General features: G+C 49.0%; 1 protein-coding gene across 1 annotated transcript in view; it reads left to right on the top strand.

Moving 5' to 3' along the window:
- LOC308141205 (myosin-9-like) overlaps nt 1-23390 on the top strand; it is a 66050-nt gene that overhangs the window by 33987 nt on the left and 8673 nt on the right. The window contains 34 exon segments of the mRNA XM_080511272.1: nt 2401-2428; nt 2513-2606; nt 3304-3321; nt 4917-5009; nt 6683-6746; nt 6847-6945; nt 7019-7162; nt 7652-7747; nt 7871-8142; nt 8567-8740; nt 8831-9004; nt 10261-10375; nt 11427-11614; nt 12109-12230; nt 12311-12380; nt 12506-12666; nt 13301-13409; nt 13489-13620; nt 13717-13923; nt 14414-14551; nt 14628-14751; nt 14856-15027; nt 16464-16676; nt 18727-18871; nt 19595-19613; nt 19616-19689; nt 19691-19801; nt 20986-21042; nt 21044-21091; nt 21537-21593; nt 21595-21690; nt 21781-22023; nt 22025-22030; nt 22110-22322. Of these exon segments, the coding sequence (XP_080367398.1) occupies nt 2401-2428; nt 2513-2606; nt 3304-3321; nt 4917-5009; nt 6683-6746; nt 6847-6945; nt 7019-7162; nt 7652-7747; nt 7871-8142; nt 8567-8740; nt 8831-9004; nt 10261-10375; nt 11427-11614; nt 12109-12230; nt 12311-12380; nt 12506-12666; nt 13301-13409; nt 13489-13620; nt 13717-13923; nt 14414-14551; nt 14628-14751; nt 14856-15027; nt 16464-16676; nt 18727-18871; nt 19595-19613; nt 19616-19689; nt 19691-19801; nt 20986-21042; nt 21044-21091; nt 21537-21593; nt 21595-21690; nt 21781-22023; nt 22025-22030; nt 22110-22322 (4076 nt within the window).

The raw sequence follows: 23390 nt of genomic DNA, 5'->3' as shown, positions 1-23390 counted from the left end.
AAAGAACTTAAACCCGAGCTTTACAAGCTAAATGTGTGTTGTTTCCAATCACATTTTCTTATGTACATTTATGCTTAATTGCACGCTTTGTAGAACACATTTCCTTCGTGCTGACAGTCGTGTGATCGTTGTATTTATTAGATTTGCATGTTTACTGCACAACTGTGTCCACCTCCAGTTAAAAATGGGAATTGCATGCTGCTTATTGAGTTTGTTGTAAAAGATTTAGAATTTTATGGCAATATGCGAGAACATCAAATGGCCCCGTGGCTGCAGGACGTCTGGGTTAGACGCAAGAGTCCGATGGTGAAGGGCAGAATTCAGCAGGAGATCGTTAGTGGAGACGATTCCGTTTTCCTCCAGGTGCGTTGCTTTAAGGAGTTTAATTAAGGCCAAATGAAAACCCCAAAACTCCCATATTGTCCGGGGACTTGGTGGTTTTACTTTGGTCACGGTAATAATGATCGAACTTGGACGTTTGCTCCGATTGTTAATGGTTTAAACCAGGGGCGTCAAACTGATTCCAGTTGAGGAGCCACATCAACCTGACCTCTGACCTCTGGAGGCCCAACAAGTCAAACATCACATTAAACTGCAGATATGGACAAATGTCAAAGTCTTTTCTTTTGATCCTTTTGTAACTGCAGGAATTTGCCAGTCTTATTCTGAAATATACACATTAAAGGAAATCAGATATTATTATATTTGCACAAAAAACAAACCCTCAGTCACCTGTACCTGGATATTATGTTTTTATTCAGATTAAAACAATTTGTCATCGTCTGGAAATTGTTTTGAGTTTACGTGTCTAAAGTATCACTTCACATCAGTTGGACTCGTTGTTTTATTGTGAAAGGCGGTGCGTCATGTGATCTCCACAGACGCATTAATGTCGGGGGTCAAATTCTGACCAAGAGTGGTTTTTGAATATCATTTTTGCCAATCTGGTGTTTTTAGATCCTCTGTCACTTTTCATATTTACACTTCACACTTCAAAAATCCCATGGCGGCCGGTCAGATCGTCTGGTGGGCCGGTTCTGGCCCCCGGGCCGCATGTTGGACACCCCTGGTTTATAGCGTACAACAGCGCCCACTGGTGGCCCGACATGAACACTACACGGTCTGCCATTTTTACCCCCTGCCATGTAAACACTAAACAAGTTTAGTCTTAAAACCAACCTGACAGTTGGAGTCGACTCTCCTGCTTTGACTCAGGATTTTGTTTGCGAGTCAAACGGACGTCCTGCCCGAGCTCTGCTCATGCACACTTCCTGTGTTTCTACCTTTTTTACCACATTGCTGCGTTTCCTGCAGAGCCTTTGTGTCGCCGCTCTCGTGTGGAACGCCACGTCTCCGCCACTCGCCCCGGCCACCTTTCAACAGCGCCAATTAACCTCGTTGTTTAGTCCAGTGTTTTTCAACCTTTTTTGAGCCAAGACACACTTTTTTCTTTGGAAAACTCCACCACCACCACCCGAAAATGTTAAAATGTGAAACTCTGTAGCCTCTATTAACAATATAAAGTCTTTCTCATCAAAGTTTTATCAACAGGAATCAAATAAATACAGAAAAAAAGTATTTCCCAATGTGTTTTTTCAATAGTGACTCCCTCAGTGTGAAACCTGGACCTGATGGATGAAGAGCTGAGATCCTGGTTCACATTCTTCCTTTTCTAAAACTTCTCCATCACTGTCACTGACACAGTACTTTGATACAAGATGGTAGCAGGAGGTGGAGATGAACCACACTGACGTCTGTCAGTTTACATTTCACCGCCAAAGTTCTGTGCTGCCCTCTAGTGGTGAAGAGTATTGTAGCATCACGGAGTTGGTCGCTGCAGGGCATGATGGGAGTTCAGGTTATGTGTTGCCGGAGGTTATGGAGGGTTATTGTTGGGGTTGTTGTGTGTTGATTTGTGTTTATGTTGTGTTTTTGTTCCTCGGTTCAGAGAGTTCATTATTTCCTCTAGTTTGGTTTGTTGGATGTTGGTGTGCAACCAGGAGTGAGAAATGTGTTGTGTGGAGTGTCGTCCTGTTATGAAGCTCCGGTTGTGTGTGTTCATGTCAAAATAAAAGCCTCTGGTGATTAGCTTGCAAGAAACAATCTCGTCGCAGCAATTCTTCCTCGGCGCTCGCCACAGTGTTTATACATGATTACTGTGCACACTGCTCTCACGGCTGACGGCGGCTGTGAGAGTAAATGTTATTCTAGAGGAAATGTGAAATTGGCTATATTCCTACGGCACACCTGACGAGATCTCGCGGAAACACTAGTGTGCCGCGGCACAGTGGTTGAGAAACACTGGTTTAGAAGCCCGGATATTGACTTCCTGTGTGTTGCAGTGATAAGATGCCGCTCTGCACAGGTTGCATAATCCACATCTGCCCTTGTGTGTTGCAGATCGCGAGGACCAGTCCATCCTCTGCACGTGAGTTTCCACGTCCAGCCGGTCAAGTGAGACGCCGCTCGGAAAACGTGTTGGTCTGCCCGGACTGATCTTGTGTTTCTGCAGGGGAGAATCTGGAGCCGGAAAGACGGAGAACACCAAGAAGGTCATCCAGTACCTCGCTCACGTGGCGTCTTCTCACAAGACCAAGAAGGATCAGGTCAGTCCTGCTGCACAGCTTTCCTCAAGTGGTCAAACGTCTTCAAAACAAGCGAGAACAAAGTTAAACTGGATGAACCTGCAATTAAACGTAGATTTCTGTCTGTGTCAGTTTCAGACACACTCCAGTGATACAATAGGCACGTTTTTAATATAATTCACAGATGAATTCTATCAAACAGAGTAAAGCTTAACTGCCTGATCCGTCACTGAGTTGAGTAGGAACCCCCCCAGTGTTCCTGCTGGAACTGTAAGAGGGATTAAAGTACAACCTCCTAGTAACAATCATCACATGTATTGGCAATAAATTCTCCCGCCGTTGTGATAACAAGAATGAACGTTGGAGTGTTTTCACTGGGGACGCACCGGCACCGGGCGGAGATGTTTCAGGCCTGCCGTCGGCGTCGGTGCGTCCCCAGTCTTCACTCCCCGCTGGTTCCATGTCACTTCACTCCTTCATGACTCTGTTCATCGATCACGGACTGTGATGCCGTTTTGGTCCTGGTTGTTAATCCGTCGGCACACAGTGGCGTCGCCGCAGTCGGTTTGTGGCTCAGGGAGGCGGCGGTGCAGGTTTCTATGTCTTGAAGAGCGACCTGCGCCGCCGTCCTCCGTCCCCTGATGGCCGCCGCCGCCGCCGCCGCGTCCCTCCACTGGGTTTTGTTGAGCTTGATGTGTTTCTCTCTTCCCGTCAACAGAGCTCGGTCTTCACACATGTGAGTTAACTCTTCCCCCCCCCGATTCATTCTCTCTTCCTCCCCACCTGCTTCTGTCATCGTCCTCCTCCTCCTCCTCCTCCTCCCCCACCCCCACCCCCTGCTGGAGGCGCAGAGGTGACGTGTCTTTGCCAGCCAATAGGAAGCGGGGAGGAAGTTTTGTTTGCAGCTCATTGACAGCCGTTTGTGTTCCTGAGAAAAATTCAGCCAGACAATAGGAGGATAAAATGGAGGGAGGGAGGAAGGTGGGGGTGGGGGCACAATAAAACAATTCTGGGTGCTTTGAAAGTTGTTGGGGTTTTTGTTTTTTTGTTTGTTTATGCTTAAATTTGTCTGGTTGAATTTTTTTGATAACTCGTGATAACTCGTTTGCACCTGAGATGCTTTTCGCTCTACGCTTGGTGTGTGTGTGTGTGTGTGTGTGTGTGTGTGTGTGCGAGCGCGTGCACAATACAAAATCATCAAGGTTCCTTTGGGGTTGGGCGATAATTGGCTTTAGTTGTTCTCAATGTGATCAGATTTGTCTAACAATTTTTAGTAATTACTGGTTGAATCTGCCTTCATGGAACTCCAGGACATTTCAAGTGACTCACAGCTTTAAAAGCTCGCTGGCGTCTTAAAACAACTTCCTCTCCCACAATGCATCTCTTTGGACTTGCAAAACATCGACGTCCTGCAGCTGGATTCTTGTCTCCGGACCAGTTAATTAAAGTAGCGATTGAATAGATTAACCCCAAAAAAAAAAAAGAATGAATCATTGCAAACGGAGGCAGTTGACCGTCGGTTGACGACACTTCCAGGTCCATATATAAGACCTCACTCGCTTTTAGTTGACCCTCAGTCTACATGGCTGCGTGAGGGAGCGGCGTCCCACTCCACGTCACAATCCCCGCATTCACACACAGCCCTGGCTCCGAGAGCAACTCGGGGCGCTCCTGGTCTGACCTGTACCGACGCTGCACCGCTTCATTCACACGGCTAAACCGCTCATTTCCACCCTGACGGACTCACACACCCTTTCTTCTGCACAGCCACGGCAGTTTTCTCCACCCGTCTCCTTCCCTTCGACGCTGCAGAAAAGTCTTGTTCCTGCCTTAGACTCAAGTTGGAGATGCTGATTCCTGAATAGGGAAAAGCGCCCGACCCTCCCGGTCACATGTTACATTTCTGTAGACGAGCGGGTTAAAGCGTGACGTTCGGGGGTGTGTGTGAGGGTTCCGAGGTGTGTGTCTGACTGGATTATTCCTCTGGGTGACGGGTTGTTGATGACCATGGCGCTGTTTGTGTTGGGGGTTTGTTTTTTTTTGCTGATTTGGTCACTAATTATGTGTCGGGGTGAAACGCTTTAATGTGTGTGTGTGTGTGTGTGTTTTTGTGTGTGCATCCCACTTTTTTTAATTGCCCGGTGTTGAAATGTTTTGTTTTTCCGCCTCATCGCCAACAACGTAAGTACATCACAGACGAATCAGCGGTGTGAGGAGAAGCACAGAGCTTTAATTCAGCGGTTCTTGATGGGAGAGACATTCGGGTGTTACGTCGACTTGTAAGGAAAGCTGTATTATGTTGTGCTGTGCTCTTCTGTCGGTGTCCACCAGGGGGAGCTGGAGAAGCAGCTGCTGCAGGCTAACCCCATCCTGGAAGCCTTCGGAAACGCCAAGACGGTTAAAAATGACAACTCCTCCAGATTTGTAAGAACCGTCACAGAGCTTGTGATCGTTTCTCGTCTAATCCAGCGGTTGTGACACTTTGGTCCGGCTCCCTCTTGAGGGGAACTCCAGACATCGCAGGTTGGCTCCACCCAAATTCAACAAGCTCGACTGCAACCTGGTGGTTTGGTAGAATCTCCAGTGGAAGGTTGAAGAACCTTCACAGCTTCTAGATCAGGGGTGGCCACACTTTTTCACCCTGCGAGCGACTTATAAAACGACCAAGTCAAAGTGATCCACCCACTACAAAAGTGCAAAACGCATATTTATTTTCAAATATATTGAGGATTCTTTATATGTACAATGTATAATGATGTACCTTGCAAAGCCGTATGAGCCAATATTGTGCAACACGACATAATTAACTATGAACATTCTTTGTAATTACCTGAGTTTACTTTGATTCTTTGGTATTGCGACGGTCGACTGGCAGACGAGACAAACGCACTTCGAAAATGACATCGTGAAAAAAAGTCCACCTCCCATTCCTCATGAAAGCGACACGTCTTCGTCTTCTCACTTGGTCCAGCCCCCCCCCACTCATGTTTGACGACCAAAGCTTTCTCTAGTTTAACAGAAAAAAGCCAGGGCTTCAAATTTGCTGTAAGTCGCCGACTAGCTTGTTAGTCTTGCCACACTTAGCGGTGACCTGAAGGTCGATTGTACTCGTAATTCGGAAAGGTAAATCAGTTTCATCACACCAGCGTCTATTTTTTTTTCTAACGTCATGCGATCTACTACTACTGCCTTTGCGATCGACCGGTAGATCGCGATCGACGTATTGAGCACCCCTGTTCTAGAGAGAAAAATGAAAAACGTCCTGGTTGAATTTGAACTGGACTCTTTATGCGACAAGGGTTGTGCTTCGGGAGAGCCTGCGATCGTCCTGCGAGACGGAGATGAAGAGTAGCATCATTAACCCTTAGATGCACACGCGGGGTCAAAAATGACCGCACGGATTCTTCAACATCTTTAAAATGAAAAGTTGTAATACATTCATATTCCAGGTATTCCTCAAAAAACATGTTTGTGACATGAGGCCATTTGCGTTTGTATTTATTTAATTTTTTCTGTGTTTAAAATGCACAGAAAACTATAAACTATTACCTACCTAAATACACTGTTAGCTAACAACAAGGTAGGCTAATCTGGTCACGCATTTGATCACACATTATAATCTGTCAATGAAAAATAAGTTCATAAATGGAGATGATACTTACATGTACGTTGCTGGGTAAAATGACCTCCAGGGTGGCGAGACTGCTGACATCACATGTGTAAGTGGGACGATATTGACAGTCAAAGTTGCATCAGAGGTATAAGATGACGTCAGAGTTGCTAAGAATTAAGTTTCATTTTTGACCCTACTTGTGGAAGAGTGGGGTAGTGATACAAAAACTGCAATTTCTTAAAAGTAGTGACAAAATAAATAAAAAATGCAAATGGACTCATGTCACAAACATGTTTTTTGAGGAATACCTAGAATGTGACTACATTGCAACTCTTTGTTTTAAAGATTTTGAAGATAACAACCCGGTATATTTCAAAAACGCATTGATTTGAATTGGGGTCAATTTTGACCCCGCTTGTGGAAGAGTGTGGGAATTGGTAGGTTGTGCATCCAAGGGTTAAAAGCTGTATTTTCTGTCCTTCAGGGAAAATTCATCAGGATCAACTTCGACGTCAACGGCTACATCGTTGGAGCCAATATCGAAACTTGTATCCTTCTCTATGCTTCCGTGTGAAAGTCTCCCGCCGTGATTGGAAGGATTTGAAGCACGAGTGTCGGATTGAAGCTTCTTAACCCGTCGCCCTCCAGACCTGCTGGAGAAATCCCGTGCCATCCGCCAGGCCAAAGACGAGAGGACCTTCCACGTCTTCTACTACCTGCTGACGGGAGCCGGTGACAAACTGCGCAGTGAGCAGCAGAGACTTCTCTCCTCCTTCCCGCCTCGCGGCAGACCCGCCTCATCGCTGTCTCTCCGTCGCAGGTGACCTCCTCCTGGAAAACTACAACAACTACCGCTTCCTTTCCAATGGGAACGTGACCATCCCGGGCCAGCACGACAAGGATCTGTTCACGGAGACGCTGGAGGCCATGAGGATTATGGGGATTCCGGAGGATGAGCAGATCGGTGAGCGAACAGCCGCCGCGGCTCCGTTTTATTCATGTTCCACCTGCACCGAGTCAGTTGAAGAAGCGAAACGTTTGAAAACTGGATTGCTCGGCTGATTTACCATATTTTATCTTCAGTTGACTGAAGCCAGCTCCTACTGAGACTTAACATTTCCTTTTTAGCTTTTTTTATTTTACCCCCACTTTTTCTTTCATTTTTTTCTCATTTTTCTTTTGTTATTCACCTTTCAAATTTTCCTCTCTTTCTTTTTGTTTTTCCTCTTTCATTTTTCTCATTTTTTAAAATTTCTTTTTTCCTCTTTTTTTCCCCTTCTCTCCTTTGCCTTTTCCGTTTTTTTGTTGTTGTTTTTTCCCCCTCTTTCATTCTTAGATTAAAAAGCTTAGATTGTTAATCCTGGAAGTAGCGGGACCTGTCGTGCCAAAGTGAATCCCGGAGCAGCTCTTTGGTAGACCGTTTCTCCAGTTTCCGTTGTTTGCTGCTTTGCAGGCATGCTGAAGGTGGTGGCCTCAGTTCTGCAGCTCGGCAACATGAGCTTCAAGAAGGAGCGCCACACGGACCAGGCCTCCATGCCCGACAACACAGGTCCGCAAGATCAACCCGCTGACGGCGTGTCTGGCTGCTTGTTGAGGAAATAGGTGATATTTCACTGGCGTTGGGGCGTTCCGTTCCGTTGACCTTTGCCCCCGTTCCTCCACTCTCCCCCAGCGGCTCAGAAGGTCTCCCACCTCATGGGCATGAACGTCACGGACTTCACCCGGGCCATCCTGTCGCCCCGCATCAAGGTGGGCCGAGACTTTGTGCAGAAGGCTCAGACCCAGGAGCAAGCGGAGTTCGCCGTGGAGGCCCTGGCCAAGGCCACGTACGAGAGGATGTTCCGCTGGCTGGTCATGAGGATCAACAAGGCCCTGGACAAGACCAAGAGGCAGGGAGCCTCCTTCATCGGCATCCTGGACATCGCCGGCTTCGAGATCTTTGAGGTAGACGGGAACTTGGAAGTGCAGATCTGCCGTGTAGGGTTTCAGTTCAGGGGCCGGAGTGGCGCAGAGTAATGGAGGATTATTACTGAAACTGACTGCAGTGTCGCCACGAAGCTCATTTTAATGATGCACAACACAGTCAACCCCTCCAGCTGTTGCATTATGGGAGTTTTCTTCCCACAGCCTAGTTCCAGTTGCGTTCATTGTCATGTTGAAGTTGCATTGGGGATAAAACTGCTGCTAAACTTTGTCCATCCAGTTCTAATGATTCCATAGATATTCTAACCCACAAACCAAGGTGCATTTTCTCCTGGCTAATGATGTTGAGATTCTGTGGAGCTCTGAAGAGAGGCTGATTCTTCAGGTTGCTCTTCAGCCTCGTCCGTGCTGCCGGTCATTCAGCGTTGTCCTCCTGTCCCTGCAGCTGAACTCCTTCGAGCAGCTCTGCATCAACTACACCAACGAGAAGCTGCAGCAGCTCTTCAACCACACCATGTTCATCCTGGAGCAGGAGGAGTACCAGCGGGAGGGCATCGAGTGGAGCTTCATCGACTTCGGCCTGGACCTGCAGCCCTGCATCGACCTCATCGAGAAACCCGTGAGACCCCCCCCCCCCTAACCCCTCCCTCCAGTTCTGATCCAGTCGAGGGTCGCCACACTTTCTTAACGCTTCCTGTGGCTCCTCCAGGCCAACCCCCCCGGTATCCTGGCTCTGCTGGACGAGGAGTGCTGGTTCCCCAAAGCCACGGACAAGAGCTTCGTGGAGAAGGTGGTCATGGAGCAGGGCACGCACCCCAAGTTCATGAAGCCCAAGAAACTGAAGGACGAAGCCGACTTCTGCATCATCCATTATGCTGGCAAGGTGAATATTGCTTGGGCCTGAAGAGTGCGTGCACATGATCATCGTCTTATAGCAGTAAAAACCACAAGTACTGAACGCAGATGTTCAGTCATTAAGGCCCGTTAACAACGTTTTTGCATGAAAAAGTGAAACTTGTGTTTTGGGTGCCTCTGAAAACGCAACTTTTTGACAACCCTCCGACTCCGTCGTCGTCTAAACCGGAGAAATGCAGCTTTCTGGAAATGCTCCGGAAACGGCCACTGTGCTCATGTGCACCTCGGCCGTCGTAAATAGTTCTTCTGCACGTGTTCAGTAGCTGGACAGCAAGAACAATGCTCCCTCCATCGTGTCATGTCTATAGTCGGTAGTTTAATTTTGACAGTCACCGTGATCACAATCCAACTCGAAGGTCTGGCCAGTAGAACAGAGGCGTCAAACTGATTCCAGTTGAGGAGCCACATCAACCTGACCTCTGACCTCTGGAGGCCCAACAAGTCAAACATCACATTAAACTGCAGATATGGACAAATGTCAAAGTCTTTCCTTCTTTTGATTCTTTTGTAGCTGCAGGAATTTGCCAGTCTTATTCTGAAATATACACATTAAAGGAAATCAGATATTATTATATTTGCAACAAAAAAAACAAACCCTCAGTCACCTGTATCTGGTATCGTATTTTTATTCAGGATTAAAACAATTTGTCATCATCTGGAAATGATTTTGAGTTCACGTGTCTAAAGTATCACTTCACATAAGTTGGACTCGTTGTTTTATTGTGAAAGGCATTGTATCATGTGACCTCCACAGATGCATTAATGTCGGGGCTCAAATTCTGACCAAGGGTGGTTTTAAATGTCATTTTTGCCAATCTGGTGTTTTTTAGATCAGCCTCTGTCCCTTTTCATATTTATACTTGAAAAAAAAATCCCATGGCGGCCGGATCAGATCCTGTGGAGGGCCGCTTCTGGCCCCCCGGGCCGCATGTTGGACACCCCTGCAGTAGAATGTCCGTGTTCTCCCCTTAATGTTTAGATCTCCTTGATCTCTGCCGCATGTGTGTGGATTTATTCAGAAAACCACCACCAGCACCCACTAGTGGCCTGCCATTTGAACTACATTGTTTTCAAAACGTTGCTGTGCAAATGCAAAAACTGCAAGGAGAATCCCAAAACGGTGCATTTTGACCCGAGGCCTCGGTCACATGACTTGTTGTTCCACTGACTGAGCTGGATTGTGTCTGTCGAGGTTGTTTGTTGACGTCCGACGTCCGTCCTCAGGTGGACTACAAGGCAGACGAGTGGCTGATGAAGAACATGGACCCTCTGAACGACAACGTGACCACGCTGCTCAACCAGTCCACCGATAAGTTTGTGTCTGAGCTGTGGAGGGACGGTGAGTGGAGGCCATGTAACGTCCACTGGGGGGGGGGGGGGGGGGGGGGGGGGGGGGTTTCATAGTTGACCCTCTGGTTCATTTGTTTCTCTCTTTCGCTGTCTGGTGTGTGAACCTTTGTTTTTACCTCTGTTCAATCTCCACCGATGGCATCCCTCCTCCTCCTCCTCCTCCTCTTCCTCCTCTGTGTGGCCCCGTTCTGTCCGTTTATTTCCGTACTGAAATGGCTCTCAGAGGTAAAGAATTGTCAGAGAGCCTATTTTTATCAGCGCTTTCCTATTCTGCACACAGATTCAGGTGAAAGGGTTTCATTTCTTTTGTATTTTAGCCTTCCGTCTGTGTAATCATGCTTATTTCCTCATTGTGCCTCCCCCCCCCCCCCCTCATGTTTCAAAAGATAGCATTACATATTGTTGTGAGTCCTGCAATAACAAAACAATCTTGACTCTTGTTGCCGCCAATGAACTCTTCCTTTTCTCCCTCTGTGTAATAGCGTTGTTTGGGGACTCCTGGTGTTGCTCTTGGGTACTGCAGCAAGGGTATATACATATATATGCACTGCATGGGTGTGGTTTTGTTTTACTTTTGCCCACTGCATCCGCCCAAGTTTATGCACATTTGAAGTGTATCTTGAGGTTTTACACTCGGAACAAGCTGGCAGTGTTGAGAGACGTCCGATCCCTTCTACTCACTGCACTGATGTGTTTCATGTCGTTATGGCGTGTGATTTATTTAGATTTCCCCCCCCCCCCCCACACTTCACTGGCTTCCCCGTCGCCGTCGTCCTCCCGAGCTCTCCCGTCCCTCCACGTTCACTCGGTTGTCTGTGTGACATTTTCACTGAACCACCTCCTCTTCTCTCCCGGCGTCTTTGTTTGCCGGGAGGAAGCAGAGAAACCTTCATTCCTCTTTGTGGTCGTGCGTTTGGTTTGAATTTGCCTGGTTCCGTGTTCAGTTCAGCGAATGAAAGCAACGCTCGTGGCCTCCAGGGTAATGTCCTTGTTTGTTTTTCTTCCCGTATTCTTGTGTGTGTGGTCTCCCCGTCCCTCAGTGGACCGCATCGTGGGCTTGGACAAAGTGTCCGGCATGTCCGAGATGCCCGGCGCCTTCAAGACCCGGAAGGGCATGTTCCGCACGGTGGGGCAGCTCTACAAGGAGCAGCTCTCCAAACTCATGGCCACGCTGAGGAACACCAACCCCAACTTTGTCCGCTGCATCATCCCCAACCACGAGAAGAAGGTGAAGACCCACGCACTTACTAGAATTCATCACACAGGAAACGACACTGTTACTGGACACCGGAACCTTCTGGGAAATGAACGGAGCAACCCGAGGATTCATTGTTTTTAATTTCATTGTGGTGCTGCTGATGATCATTTTCTGCAGTGTTGATGGTCGGGAGTGGCTTTAAGCTGGCAGCAGGAGTCAGACAGGGTGGCGTCTCGCCACATCACCTGGAAATGTTTGAAAGCTTTCCACTCCAGGAAATATGAGTCGATGGTTCAAAGCGATCAGAGGCTAGCTCTTTTAGGTTTCTAACACGAGGAACTGTTCAGAACTGAACAGCAGGTCTCAGAAATGCCTTTAAACGAGAGATCGCGAGAAGAGCACTGAACGCATGAGAAGAAAATTGTGAATGTGTAGTTGGTGTTGCTGTAACTAAACAAAAGGAAATTGCAAAGCTCATTTTATGGAAAGACAAAAGCTCTTTCTGATCAATTGCTTGCCGTCAGGCTGGTAAACTGGACCCCCACCTGGTGCTGGACCAGCTCCGGTGCAACGGGGTGCTGGAGGGGATCCGTATCTGCAGACAGGGCTTCCCCAACCGCATCGTCTTCCAGGAGTTCAGACAGAGGTAACAAATAATCAAATAACTGCCCCCCCCCCCACCGTGTAAGAAACGTATTCAACATCTGGTCCCTGCTCCTCCTCCAGGTATGAGATCCTGACTCCCAACGCCATCCCCAAAGGCTTCATGGACGGAAAGCAGGCCTGCGTGCTCATGGTGCGGCGAAATCCTCCACAATAATTGACCGGCGACCCGTCCCGCAAAAACGCGCTGGTTCTTCAATGCTTTCCACCCCCTCCCCCCCCCCCCCCCCCCCCCCCCCCCCCCCCTCCCCCACACAGATCAAGAGTCTGGAGCTGGATCCCAACCTGTACCGCATCGGGCAGAGCAAAGTCTTCTTCCGGGCGGGAGTCCTGGCCCACCTGGAGGAGGAGAGGGACATGAAGATCACTGACATCATCATCAGCTTCCAGGCCTGGTGCAGAGGATACGTCGCCCGCAAGTACGGACGTAGCGCCCCGTCAGACTTCACCGATCAGTGTCGTTTAGTCTCCATGTGAAGAACTCGTATGTGCAGTGATTATATTTGACTCACTCTTGAAGTGGCCACCTGAATCCAGGTGCTTCACAGGCAACATGACAGGACTTTAGAAAACTAGAAGAACCGACACTGAGACGTGTCCTTGAACGCCCCTCCAATAGACAGATGCTGTTAAATGTGCTCCTGGGGCAATGAGATGGCAAAACACCAAGTCGACAAAAGCTCTCAGCCGGGGAATTTTAAGTTTTCCTGGTTCTGAAGAACAATGACGAGGACAAAAAACATCATTTGATTCATATTTTTGCCGATTTAATGAGACAAAGGAGCCAGGGGGTCAGTGATTCTGGCTTATTGCCGACGTATACGCATCATCTAATCATAATAGAAGCTCGTGAAGCCGTCAGGTCTTTGAAAGTGAAGCTTTTCTCTATGACTTCATGTCTCCTCTTGCTTTCCTCGTCGCTTCAGTTCTTCTTTTTGTGCACTTTTAAGCCTCTTTGCAAAAAAACAAACAAAAAACCCCACAAGCTCGTCTCGACACACCTGTAGCTCCTAAAACTGCTACTGACTCTGTTTTCCTCCCGCTTCTTTGCAGAGCTTTTGCCAAGAGGCAGCAGCAGCTCACCGCCATGAAGGTGATCCAGAGGAACTGCGCCGCCTACCTGAAGCTCCGGAACTGGCAGTGGTGGAGACTCTTCACCAAGGTGAATTTCAGCCTCCTGCCCTAGAAGCCGACCGCTTCCTCCTCTCCGGCTTCCCTCACCCCTCGGTCTCTGCGTCCAGGTGAAGCCTCTGCTGCAGGTCAGCCGGCAGGAGGAGGAGATGCAGGCCAAAGACGACGAGCTGGTGAAGGTGAAGGAGAGGCAGCTGTACGCCGAGCAGCAGATCCACGAGATGGAGGAGAAGCAGCACCAGGTAATAAGCTTCCGCTCCGGGCCGCAGGCCGAGCGACACGACGCCTCGCCCAACCTCACCGCCGCCGCCGCCGTCCCCCCTGCTCTCTCCCCGCAGCTGGCGGCCGAGAAGATGGCGCTGCAGGAGCAGCTCCAGGCGGAGACGGAGCTGTGCGCCGAGGCCGAGGAGATGAGGTCCCGCCTGGCCGCCAAGAAGCAGGAGCTGGAGGAGATCCTCCACGACCTGGAGGCCCGCGTGGAGGAGGAGGAGGAGCGGGTCACTCACATGATGACGGACAAGAAGAAGATGCAGCAGAACATCACCGTAAGCAGGAAGAGAGAGGCGCTCAGGCGCCAGCCCAAGGCTTTTTTTTTGCAGCGACGCCTGCGGGAACTTCACAAATCCACATGCAGCTCAGAGTTTCTGCTGCAGCCGTTCTAGAAGAAGAAGCTTTATCTTCTAGCGAGATCTCGGCAGCACAAGTACACGTGTTGCTTCAATCCTTGTTTTCTGGCAACTTGGAAAGCAGCAACGACGAACCACAAAGACTTTCTGCAGCAACTCCACATGCAGTCTTACATAGCGTCTGCTGCAGCCGCACACCACAGCAGTCACTGTGCTGTTTTTAAAACGCAGGCATGAGCAGCAGTACCTTGCTCTCACATTTAATTCAATGAGTTTTCTGCAGTCCGAAGTTTCTGCTAATTGAGAATCGCCAGAAAACGTGCAAAACATCTGCTGTCTACATTAACATTCACTTTGTTTGATTCCCTTCATAAGCCTTTGCACCTTGTGTGTGTGTGTGTGTTTGCAGGACTTGGAGCAGCAGCTGGATGAAGAGGAAGGAGCCCGGCAGAAGCTGCAGCTGGAGAAAGTGACTCTGGAAGCCAAGATCAAGAAGGTGGAGGACGAGGTCCTCCTCCTGGACGACCAGAACAACAAGCTCGGCAAGGTGCGGATGGGGGGGCGGGGCCTGTTGACGGCGTCTTTATCAGACTTCCTAACAACCACGTCCTACCTGAAAACAGGAGAAGAAGCTGATGGAGGAGAGGATCTCGGAGTTCACCACCAACCTGGCGGAGGAGGAGGAGAAATCCAAGAGTCTGCAGAAACTGAAGAACAAGCACGAGGCCATGATCACCGACCTGGAAGGTTAGGAAGCGGCTCCGGGTCTCGCCCGGCCTCGTCCTCTCCTCCTCTCCTCCTCTCCCCCTCTCCCCCGCTGACTCTCTCCGCCCGTCGTCCTCCGCCCTCAGACCGCCTGCGTCGGGAGGAGAAGCAGCGCCAGGAGCTGGAGAAGAACCGGCGCAAGCTGGAAGGCGACTTCACCGAGACCCACGACCAGATCTCCGAGCTGCAGGCGCAGATCGCCGAGCTGCGAGCGCAGCTGGCCAAGAAGGAGGAGGAGCTCCAGGCGGCTCTGGCCAGGTCCGGACATTTGTTCACATCCAACTCAGCGGAAAACAACCTGTTTACACTTCATAAAGCTCTGAAACGCACTGAATTAAGAATATTTTGGACCGGGAGCGGTGACCTTTAACGCTCAAAGAGCCAGTTGGTCCTGTCTCCCACTGAACACAACACCCAGAGACACATTTTATTTTGACAGTCCCCCAGGAAGACCATGCCAGGAGGACACGACACACAAAACCTTCTTCACTGCTGGTTGACAACTTACAACTAATAAACTAAACTACATGAACTAAGCAACAAAAACACAATTATTAGCAACACTACAAACCTAACATAACCCCCAATTATTACATTTAAAACCCCACAAACAGAAACTCCCATAATGCATTGCAGCTCTCAGCTCCTTTATTGCGACACATTATTAAAATGGAAGATAAATGTGGGAGATGTGGATTGTTAGAACCATGAGTGTGATGGTGTGTCTTTAATGTCCTGTAGTTGTTGTGTAATTCACTAGAATGTTCCGTCACTCTCAACAAGTCTGTAATGAACCTCCTGGAACTGTCGGCTTTTACTGTGAAAGGTACAGGAAGCTCCCAGCTTCAGACACCAGTTGAGCCGCTGTCATGACCTGCAGCCGCAATTCTACCTTCTACGTCCCTCTCTGGGTGGCCTTGCCTCCTTACATCCCTCTCTGGGTGGCCTTGCCTCCTTACATCCCTCTCTGGGTGGCTTTGCCTCCTTACGTCCCTCTCTGGGTGGCCTTGCCTCCTTACGTCCCCTCTCTGGGTGGCTTTGCCTCCTTACGTCCCTCTCTGGGTGGCCTTGCCTCCTTACGTCCCTCCAGGATGAACTGCAGTGGGACGGAGGCTCCAGAGCCGCCGGTTGACCCCCCCCTGGTCTTAGACAAATCAACTTTTGTAAATATTGAGATAGAATAAAAAGAATTGTTTGTAGAATTCCAAACACAGAATCACCCTTTGGAGCCTAAAATAACGTTAATTCTTCTACTTATTCAGCAAAAGAAATATAAATTTCTAGTGTTTTTGAGGTCAGATTCATCCTGAATATTCTTCTTGTGTCGTCTTTGTTCAGGAAACTTTTAACGATCCCATTTGGAGGTTTTTCCTCATTTTTCAGAAGCACAAGTAAAAAGGATATCACATTTAATGATTTAATGGGAGTTTATCAAAGCACAACTCGTGTAAATGAAAAATAACGTGTTTTGGGAGATCAGAGAAGCTTTAAGTTGGTAAATGAGACGTGATTCGTATTAGAACACTTAGTTTCTGTTGAAGTTTGGCTGCAGCTCTGCACACCGAGAACTAACATTCAAAATAACACACATAACTGACAAAACACTCAGAAGTCAATGTGTGTGTGTGTGACCAGAGTGTAAAATTGAACGTAGGACGGCGTTGTGGCGGCTGACGTCTGCTCTTCCCGTTCAGGATCGAGGAGGAGGCGGCCCAGAAGAACCTGGCCCAGAAGAAGATCCGCGAGCTGGAGGCTCAGCTGTCGGAGCTGCAGGAGGACCTGGAGCTGGAGAGGCAGGCCCGGGCCAAGGCCGAGAAGCACCGCCGGGACCTGGGAGAGGAGGTGGAGGCCCTGAAGTCCGAGATGGACGACATGGTGGACACCACCACCGCTCAGCAGGAGCTCAGGTCAGACAACTCCTCGTCCAACTGGCCGGAGCCGCACAGGCCCCGGCAAAGTGTCCGTCCAGCAAGGGAAACATCCTCAATACAAAGGGATCGATATCCCATTAAACCTGGAGGCATTCCGAATAATTTGATGTGAAGATGGTGTCTCAATATGAGCTGAATGCCTTCCTTGTTCCTCATCACTTTAATATTCATGGACTGTCTCACCGGTTGGCTTTTATCATGCTTCAGGTTCCAAAACACTCAGTCGATTACATAGTCGTCCATTTTAAAACATTTGTGCAGTTTTATTTAAAGGTGTAGAGGAGGATTTTCCCGAATTTAGGAAAGAACTGCCCTCTCCACCTTTTGAAAAAATGCACATGCGCAACGCTGTACCTGCTCCCGAGACGGAACGCCTACTAAAACGTGACGAGCCCAGTTCTCCTCCTGCACGCTCTGTTTACAAGACGGCATCGCTCACACAAGCTCACTTTACAAGAAGATTTGCACTTTTGCAACTGGAAAGTTACAATATAGACGTAGATCACTTTTACTGGAAGTGATTTGAAATGGATTTCTCCAAATAGAAGCCAAACTTTACCTGTGGAGTAGAAACTTGGCGACTGAAGCGTCAGTGGGAAGCCCAACCTGGGCTTTCAGCGCCACCGTGTGAAACAATCTCCCCAAAACACTCTGGTCTTGTTTATCTCTTCCCAAGCCTTTCTCTTCTTCTCATACACTTCCAAGACACTTTTTCTCTTGCGACCCTCTGCCATGTTCAAAGTACCCGGTGAGAACTGGGAGCTCGCTGAAGGCGTAGCTCACCATAGACACCTGGAAGCGCGCATGCGCAGAAAGTGAAAACGAATAGATCCACGCTACCTCGGGACGAGCATTACGGCCTTACGTAATATATCACCAGAATGATTGACAATTGGGAGGATCAATAGTCTTGATGATCCACCCGGAAGTATAACATCCTCCTGTACACCTTTAAGTGTTTTCAGTTGAAAGATTTTGATGCATTTCAGGGGCCACAAGCAGCCCAGTGACATCCTGAGTGTGTCACACTGGTGAAATCGTGCTGTAACCACCTTTAAACATCAGTTTCCTTGTTTATGTGCAGGATATACGTGATGAGAATGTTTATGTGCAGAGTATACGGGATGAGAATGTTTATGTGCAGGATATACGTGATGAGAATACCAATAGTTCCACAAAGCTAAACAATTACAATTGAAAATGACGACAATCTCAGGATAAAGAACATTTTAATGAAACCTTCTGTTGCAAAATACAGTGAAATGTTCAAAAACAATTCTTCTATAGCTGTTGCATTATGGGTGTTTCTACAAACTCACCCTTGATTTTTGTTTAGTTTTTTTCGTTTTGGCCAAACTGGAGCCTCTTTTTATAAAAAAAGGAGTTCAAGATTTTCTTTCTCTTTTTTTATAAAAATATTTGCTGTATTCCTGGATAACCTTGTGAAGTTAGATTTTTTAAAATTCCTTTCTTAAATCCATTTAATTTGTATGGGGACTACTTTATTCTTTCATAATAAAGTTTGTAAATGGAAAAACAAACTAGTATTAGAAAAATTAATTACTCGGGAAACAGGATCAACAAAAAAATAGAAAGCTTCTGCTTTTATTTCATCATTCCTCCATTTGAAATGATGATGATGATGAAATATGGTTAAATTCAGCCTCTTCGTGGTCAAAACTCTGATCCTCCATAATGTAAACACAACTTGGGCGTGTGCACAACTCGTGATGTCACTCTATTATTGTCAGAAGCTCCGCCCAGCAGAGGAAATACCTGTTTATGGGCTATTTTCTCACAGATTGCCGTGTTTTAACATTTTACCCTTCGGCCAGTTAGCAGGAAAACGATCCTAGAAGAGACACCAGAGTGTTTTGGAGGTCGAAGTTTCATTTCACTAGGACTTTAAAGATGCTTCGACGGACATTTTCTCTCATTCAGAAAAGTGGCGGGATCCCTGCAGCTTGGCGGGCTTCCTGTGCTGCAGACTCACCCCCCCCCCCCTCTGGGGTTTTGTCCTCCTCAGGTCCAAACGTGAGACGGAGGTGACTCAGCTGAAGAGGACGCTGGACGACGAGGCCAAAACCCACGAAGTGCAGCTGGCGGACATGAGGCAGAAGCACAGCCAGGCCTTCAACGAGCTGAACGAGCAGCTGGAGCAGGCCAAGAGGGTACGGCCGGGACGGGACAGGATGGGACCCGGGACGGGATGGGGGACGGGATGGGACCCGGGACGGGATGGGGGACGGGACGGGACCCGGGACGGGACCCGGGACGGGACGGGACGGGACGGGGGACGGGACGGGATGGGACGGGATGGGACCCGGGACGGGACCAGGGACGGGACCGCGGGATGGGACGGGACCAGGGATGGGGACGGGGACGGGACGGGACCCCGGGCGGGACGGGACGGGACGGGACCCGGGACGGGATGGGACCCGGGACGGGATGGGGACGGGATGGGACCCGGGACGGGACGGGACGGGACCCGGGCGGGACGGGACGGGACGGGATGGGACCCGGAACGGGACGGGATGGGACCCGGGACGGGATGGGGGATGGGACCCGGGATGGGACCCGGGACGGGACGGGATGGGGGACGGGACGGGACGGGACCCGGGACGGGACGGGACCCGGGATGGGACCCGGACGGGACGGGACGGGACCCGGGATGGGACCCGGGATGGGACCCGGGACGGGACGGGACGGGACCCGGGGATGGGACCCGGGATGGGGGACGGGACGGGACGGGACGGGACGGGATGGGACCCGGGACGGGATGGGACCCAGGACCCAAGACCCAGCCTCCGACCGTCCTCACCCGCTTGTGTATGTGTGTGTGTGTGTGTGTGTGTGTGTGTGTGTGTGTGTGTGTGTGTGTGTGTGTGTGCCAGAACAAAGTGTCGATGGAGAAGGCAAGCAGGCTATGGAGTCGGAGAGGAACGAGCTGGCCATCGAGCTGCAGTCGCTGACGCAGGGGAAAGGAGACCGCCGAGCACCGCAGGAAGAAGGCCGAGACTCAAGTCCAGGAGCTGCTGCTGAAACACGGCGAGAGCGAGCGGCAGCGCGTGGAGCTCGCCGAGAAATTCACCAAAGTGCAGGTACGGAACCGGGGACGGGGAGGATCTAGGATTGAGGACGAGCGTCAAGGACTCTGAATGGGGAGTTTCGCTATAAGAAGTAAGGAAGGAGTTGGAAAATAAAGACTATGTGAAGCCTAAATGTATACAGTCTGAGGTTTTTGTAAAATTTAAACTTGTAAATCCATTGGTGTGTTTAAGAAACTTGTTAAATTGTCAATGTTACAGAAATACGACACTGCGGAGCAGCAGATCAACCTTTTTTATTTATTTTGTGTTTGATGTTTTGGAAAAAGACGCTGCGTGTGACACTCAAATAAACTGAACTGGAACTGTAAATGATTTTGTGTTGATAAAATTACACGTTTGACTTCTTTCTGCTCCTTTTCATTCATATGAAATGCTGCTGGTGCATTGTTTTAAATGAATGAATAAATAATAAAACGGGTAAAAAATGGGGGGGAAATGAAGACGTACGTCTATAACAAGAATGAAAACAAAGCATTTAAGAATTAAAACAAAAAAACAACTTGCTTGTCTTAGTTTTTTATGTGTGAGGAGTACAAATATCATGCAGCACAGATTAAAAACGTGATAAAACGTGGAGGAAGTACACGATTATGGATAATAATTATTAGATTGAGGAAAATATAAACAATAATAAATAGAAGTATTGCGACAAGAATAACAAGTGGAAGTGTTTAGAAAAGTAAGAACGGGAATAAAGTGTCATATCAATGATAATAAATATAAATAAATAAATAGGAATATATATAATATAATATTATAAATATAAATAAATATATAATAATTATAAACAATAATAAATAGTAGTATTGCTATAAGAATAAGAAGTGGCAGTATTTAGAAAAGGAAGAACGGGAATAAAGAGTATATGAAGCATAAATATAGGAAGAATGAAAATAAAGTATCGGTGTACGAATAAGAAGTGAAAAAAAGATGGAGCAGTGTAAAGTAATATATAGCAGCAAATTTACTTTTTTATTTATTTATGTATTTCTTTTTTTATTTTATGATCAACTGATTTTTTTTTTTCAGTTATCAATTTTTACTACCAAACCTTCTTGGGCTTTTTTTTCCACACAAAGTTAAACAGTGTTGATTAAGGTGTGTGTGTGTGTGTGTGTGTGCGTGCGTGTGCGTGTGCGCGTGTGTGTGTGTGTGCGCGTGTGTGTGTGCATCAGGCGGAGCTGGACAGTGTGAACCTGCTGCTGAACGACGTGGAGGGCAAGTCCATCAAGGGCGGCCAAGGACTACTCCAGTGTGGAGTCTCAGCTGCAGGACGCTCAGGTACACTGCGGGGGACACTCGGGGTGGTAGGACTGTCCCCTCAGGGACGTCGTCCTCCGTCATTCTCCACCAGAGTTTGGTCTCGCACTGCCGAGGACCGGAGCACTCCGTCTCCGTCTCGCAGCTTTTCTCAAACGCTGCTCCTGCACATGTGGACCAGAATGGACCAGAACGCCTTCTATGTCTTGTCGTCATTTAAAAACTAAACCTTGTAGTGACGTCTATGTGAAGCATTTTACTATTGACGTTCAGGAAAGTAGGCGTTTGCTTCTGTCTTAGCCATCAGCTGTCATTTCGTCATGTATGAGGTTTGATCGGTTCCCGTTAGTCTCATTTCCACTCTTGCCGGATCCAAGCTGCTTCCCCCTCTGAACCCGTCGCGCCTGTCCGACGGCGACGCCTCCGGCGCCTGACTCCTCTGCTCCCGTGCATGTGTGGACGACAGGAGCTCCTCCAGGAGGAGACCCGCCAGAAGCTGTCCCACAGCACGCGGCTGCGGCAAGCTGGAGGACGACCAGAACAGCCTGAGGGAGCAGCTGGAGGAGGAGGAGGAGGCCAAGAGGACCGTGGAGAAGCAGCTGCAGACCACGCAGGCTCAGGTCACTACAGCTCTGCACCCTCCGCCTGGGATGTCTGCCGACCCCACCCCACCTGACACCACCTCTTTGTCCCCCTCCCTCCCGCTGCAGCTCGCGGAGCTGAAGAAGAAGCTGGAGCAGGACGCCGGCTGCCTGGAGACGGTGGAGGAGGCCAAGAAGAGGGTCCAGAGGGGAGATGGAGGTGACCAACCAGCGCTGGAGGACAAGTGCTCCGCCTACGACAAGCTGGAGAAGACCAAGACCCGGCTGCAGCAGGAGCTGGACGACGTGCTGGTGGACCAGGACCACCTCCGGCAGATCGTCTCCAACCTGGAGAAGAAGCAGAAGAAGTTTGGACCAGGTGGGCAGAGATCAGTGCTCGTTGGTGGGACGTCCACTTCACTGGACGGAGGCTGACCGTGCTGCTGCTGCTGCTGCAGATGCTGGCGGAGGAGAAGACCATCTCCACCCGCTACGCCGAGGAGCGGGACCGGGCGGAGGCCGAGGCCCGCGAGAAGGACACCCGGGCTCTGGCCCTGGCCCGCGAGCTGGACGCCCTCATGGACATGAAGGACGAGATGGAGCGCAACAACAAGCTGCTGCGCGCCGAGAAGGAGGACCTGCTGTCCTCCAAGGACGACGTGGGCAAGAACGTGAGGAGCTCGCTCTCTATGTCTCTCTCTCTCTGTCTCTCTCTGTATCTCTCTCTCTCTCTCTCTCACTCTCTGTCTCTGTCTCTCTCTCTCTCTCTGTCTCTCTATGTCTCTGTCTCTGTCTCTCTCTCTCTCTCTCTCTATGTCTCTCTCTGTATCTCTCTCTCACTCTCTTTCTCTCTATGTGGCTCTCTCTCTGTCTCTGTCTCTCTGTCTCTCTCTCTATGTCTCTGTCTCTGTCTCTCTCTCTCTGTCTCTCTCTATATATGTCTCTCTCTCTCTCTCTCTCTCTCTCTCTCTCTCTGTCTCTCTCTGTCTCTCTCTATATATGTCTCTCTCGCTCTCTCTCTCTCTCTCTCTGTCTCTGTCTCTCTGTCTCTCTCTCTATGTCTCTGTCTCTGTCTCTCTCTCTCTGTCTCTCTCTATATATGTCTCTCTCTCTCTCTCTCTCTCTCTCTATGTCTCTCTCTGTCTCTCTCTATATATGTCTCTCTCGCTCTCTCTCTCTCTCTCTCTGTCTCTCTCTCTATGTCTCTCTCTGTCTCTCTATATATGTCTCTCTCTATGTCTCTCTCTCTATGTCTCTCTCTGTATCTCTCTCTCTCTCTCTCTCACTCTCTGTCTCTGTCTCTCTATGTCTCTGTCTCTGTCTCTCTCTCTCTCTCTCTCTATGTCTCTCTCTGTATCTCTCTCTCACTCTCTTTCTCTCTATGTGGCTCTCTCTCTGTCTCTGTCTCTCTCTCTCTCTCTCTATGTCTCTGTCTCTGTCTCTCTCTCTCTGTCTCTCTCTATATATGTCTCTCTCTCTCTCTCTCTCTCTATGTCTCTCTCTGTCTCTCTCTATATATGTCTCTCTCGCTCTCTCTCTCTCTCTCTCTCTCTCTCTCTGTCTCTCTCTCTATGTCTCTCTCTGTCTCTCTATATATGTCTCTCTCTATGTCTCTCTCTCTATGTCTCTCTCTCTCTGTCTCTCTCGCTCTCTATGTCTCTCTCTCTATGTCTCTCTCTCTCTGTCTCTCTCGCTCTCTATGTCTCTCTCTCTCTCTCTGTCTCTCTCTCTCTGTCTCT

This window comes from Blennius ocellaris (genome assembly GCF_963422515.1).
Source record: "Blennius ocellaris genome assembly, chromosome: 16".
NCBI classification, from domain to species: domain Eukaryota; kingdom Metazoa; phylum Chordata; class Actinopteri; order Blenniiformes; family Blenniidae; genus Blennius; species Blennius ocellaris.
The sequence above is the reverse complement of the archived record's forward strand: the minus strand, read 5'-3'. Positions and strand labels throughout refer to the sequence as shown.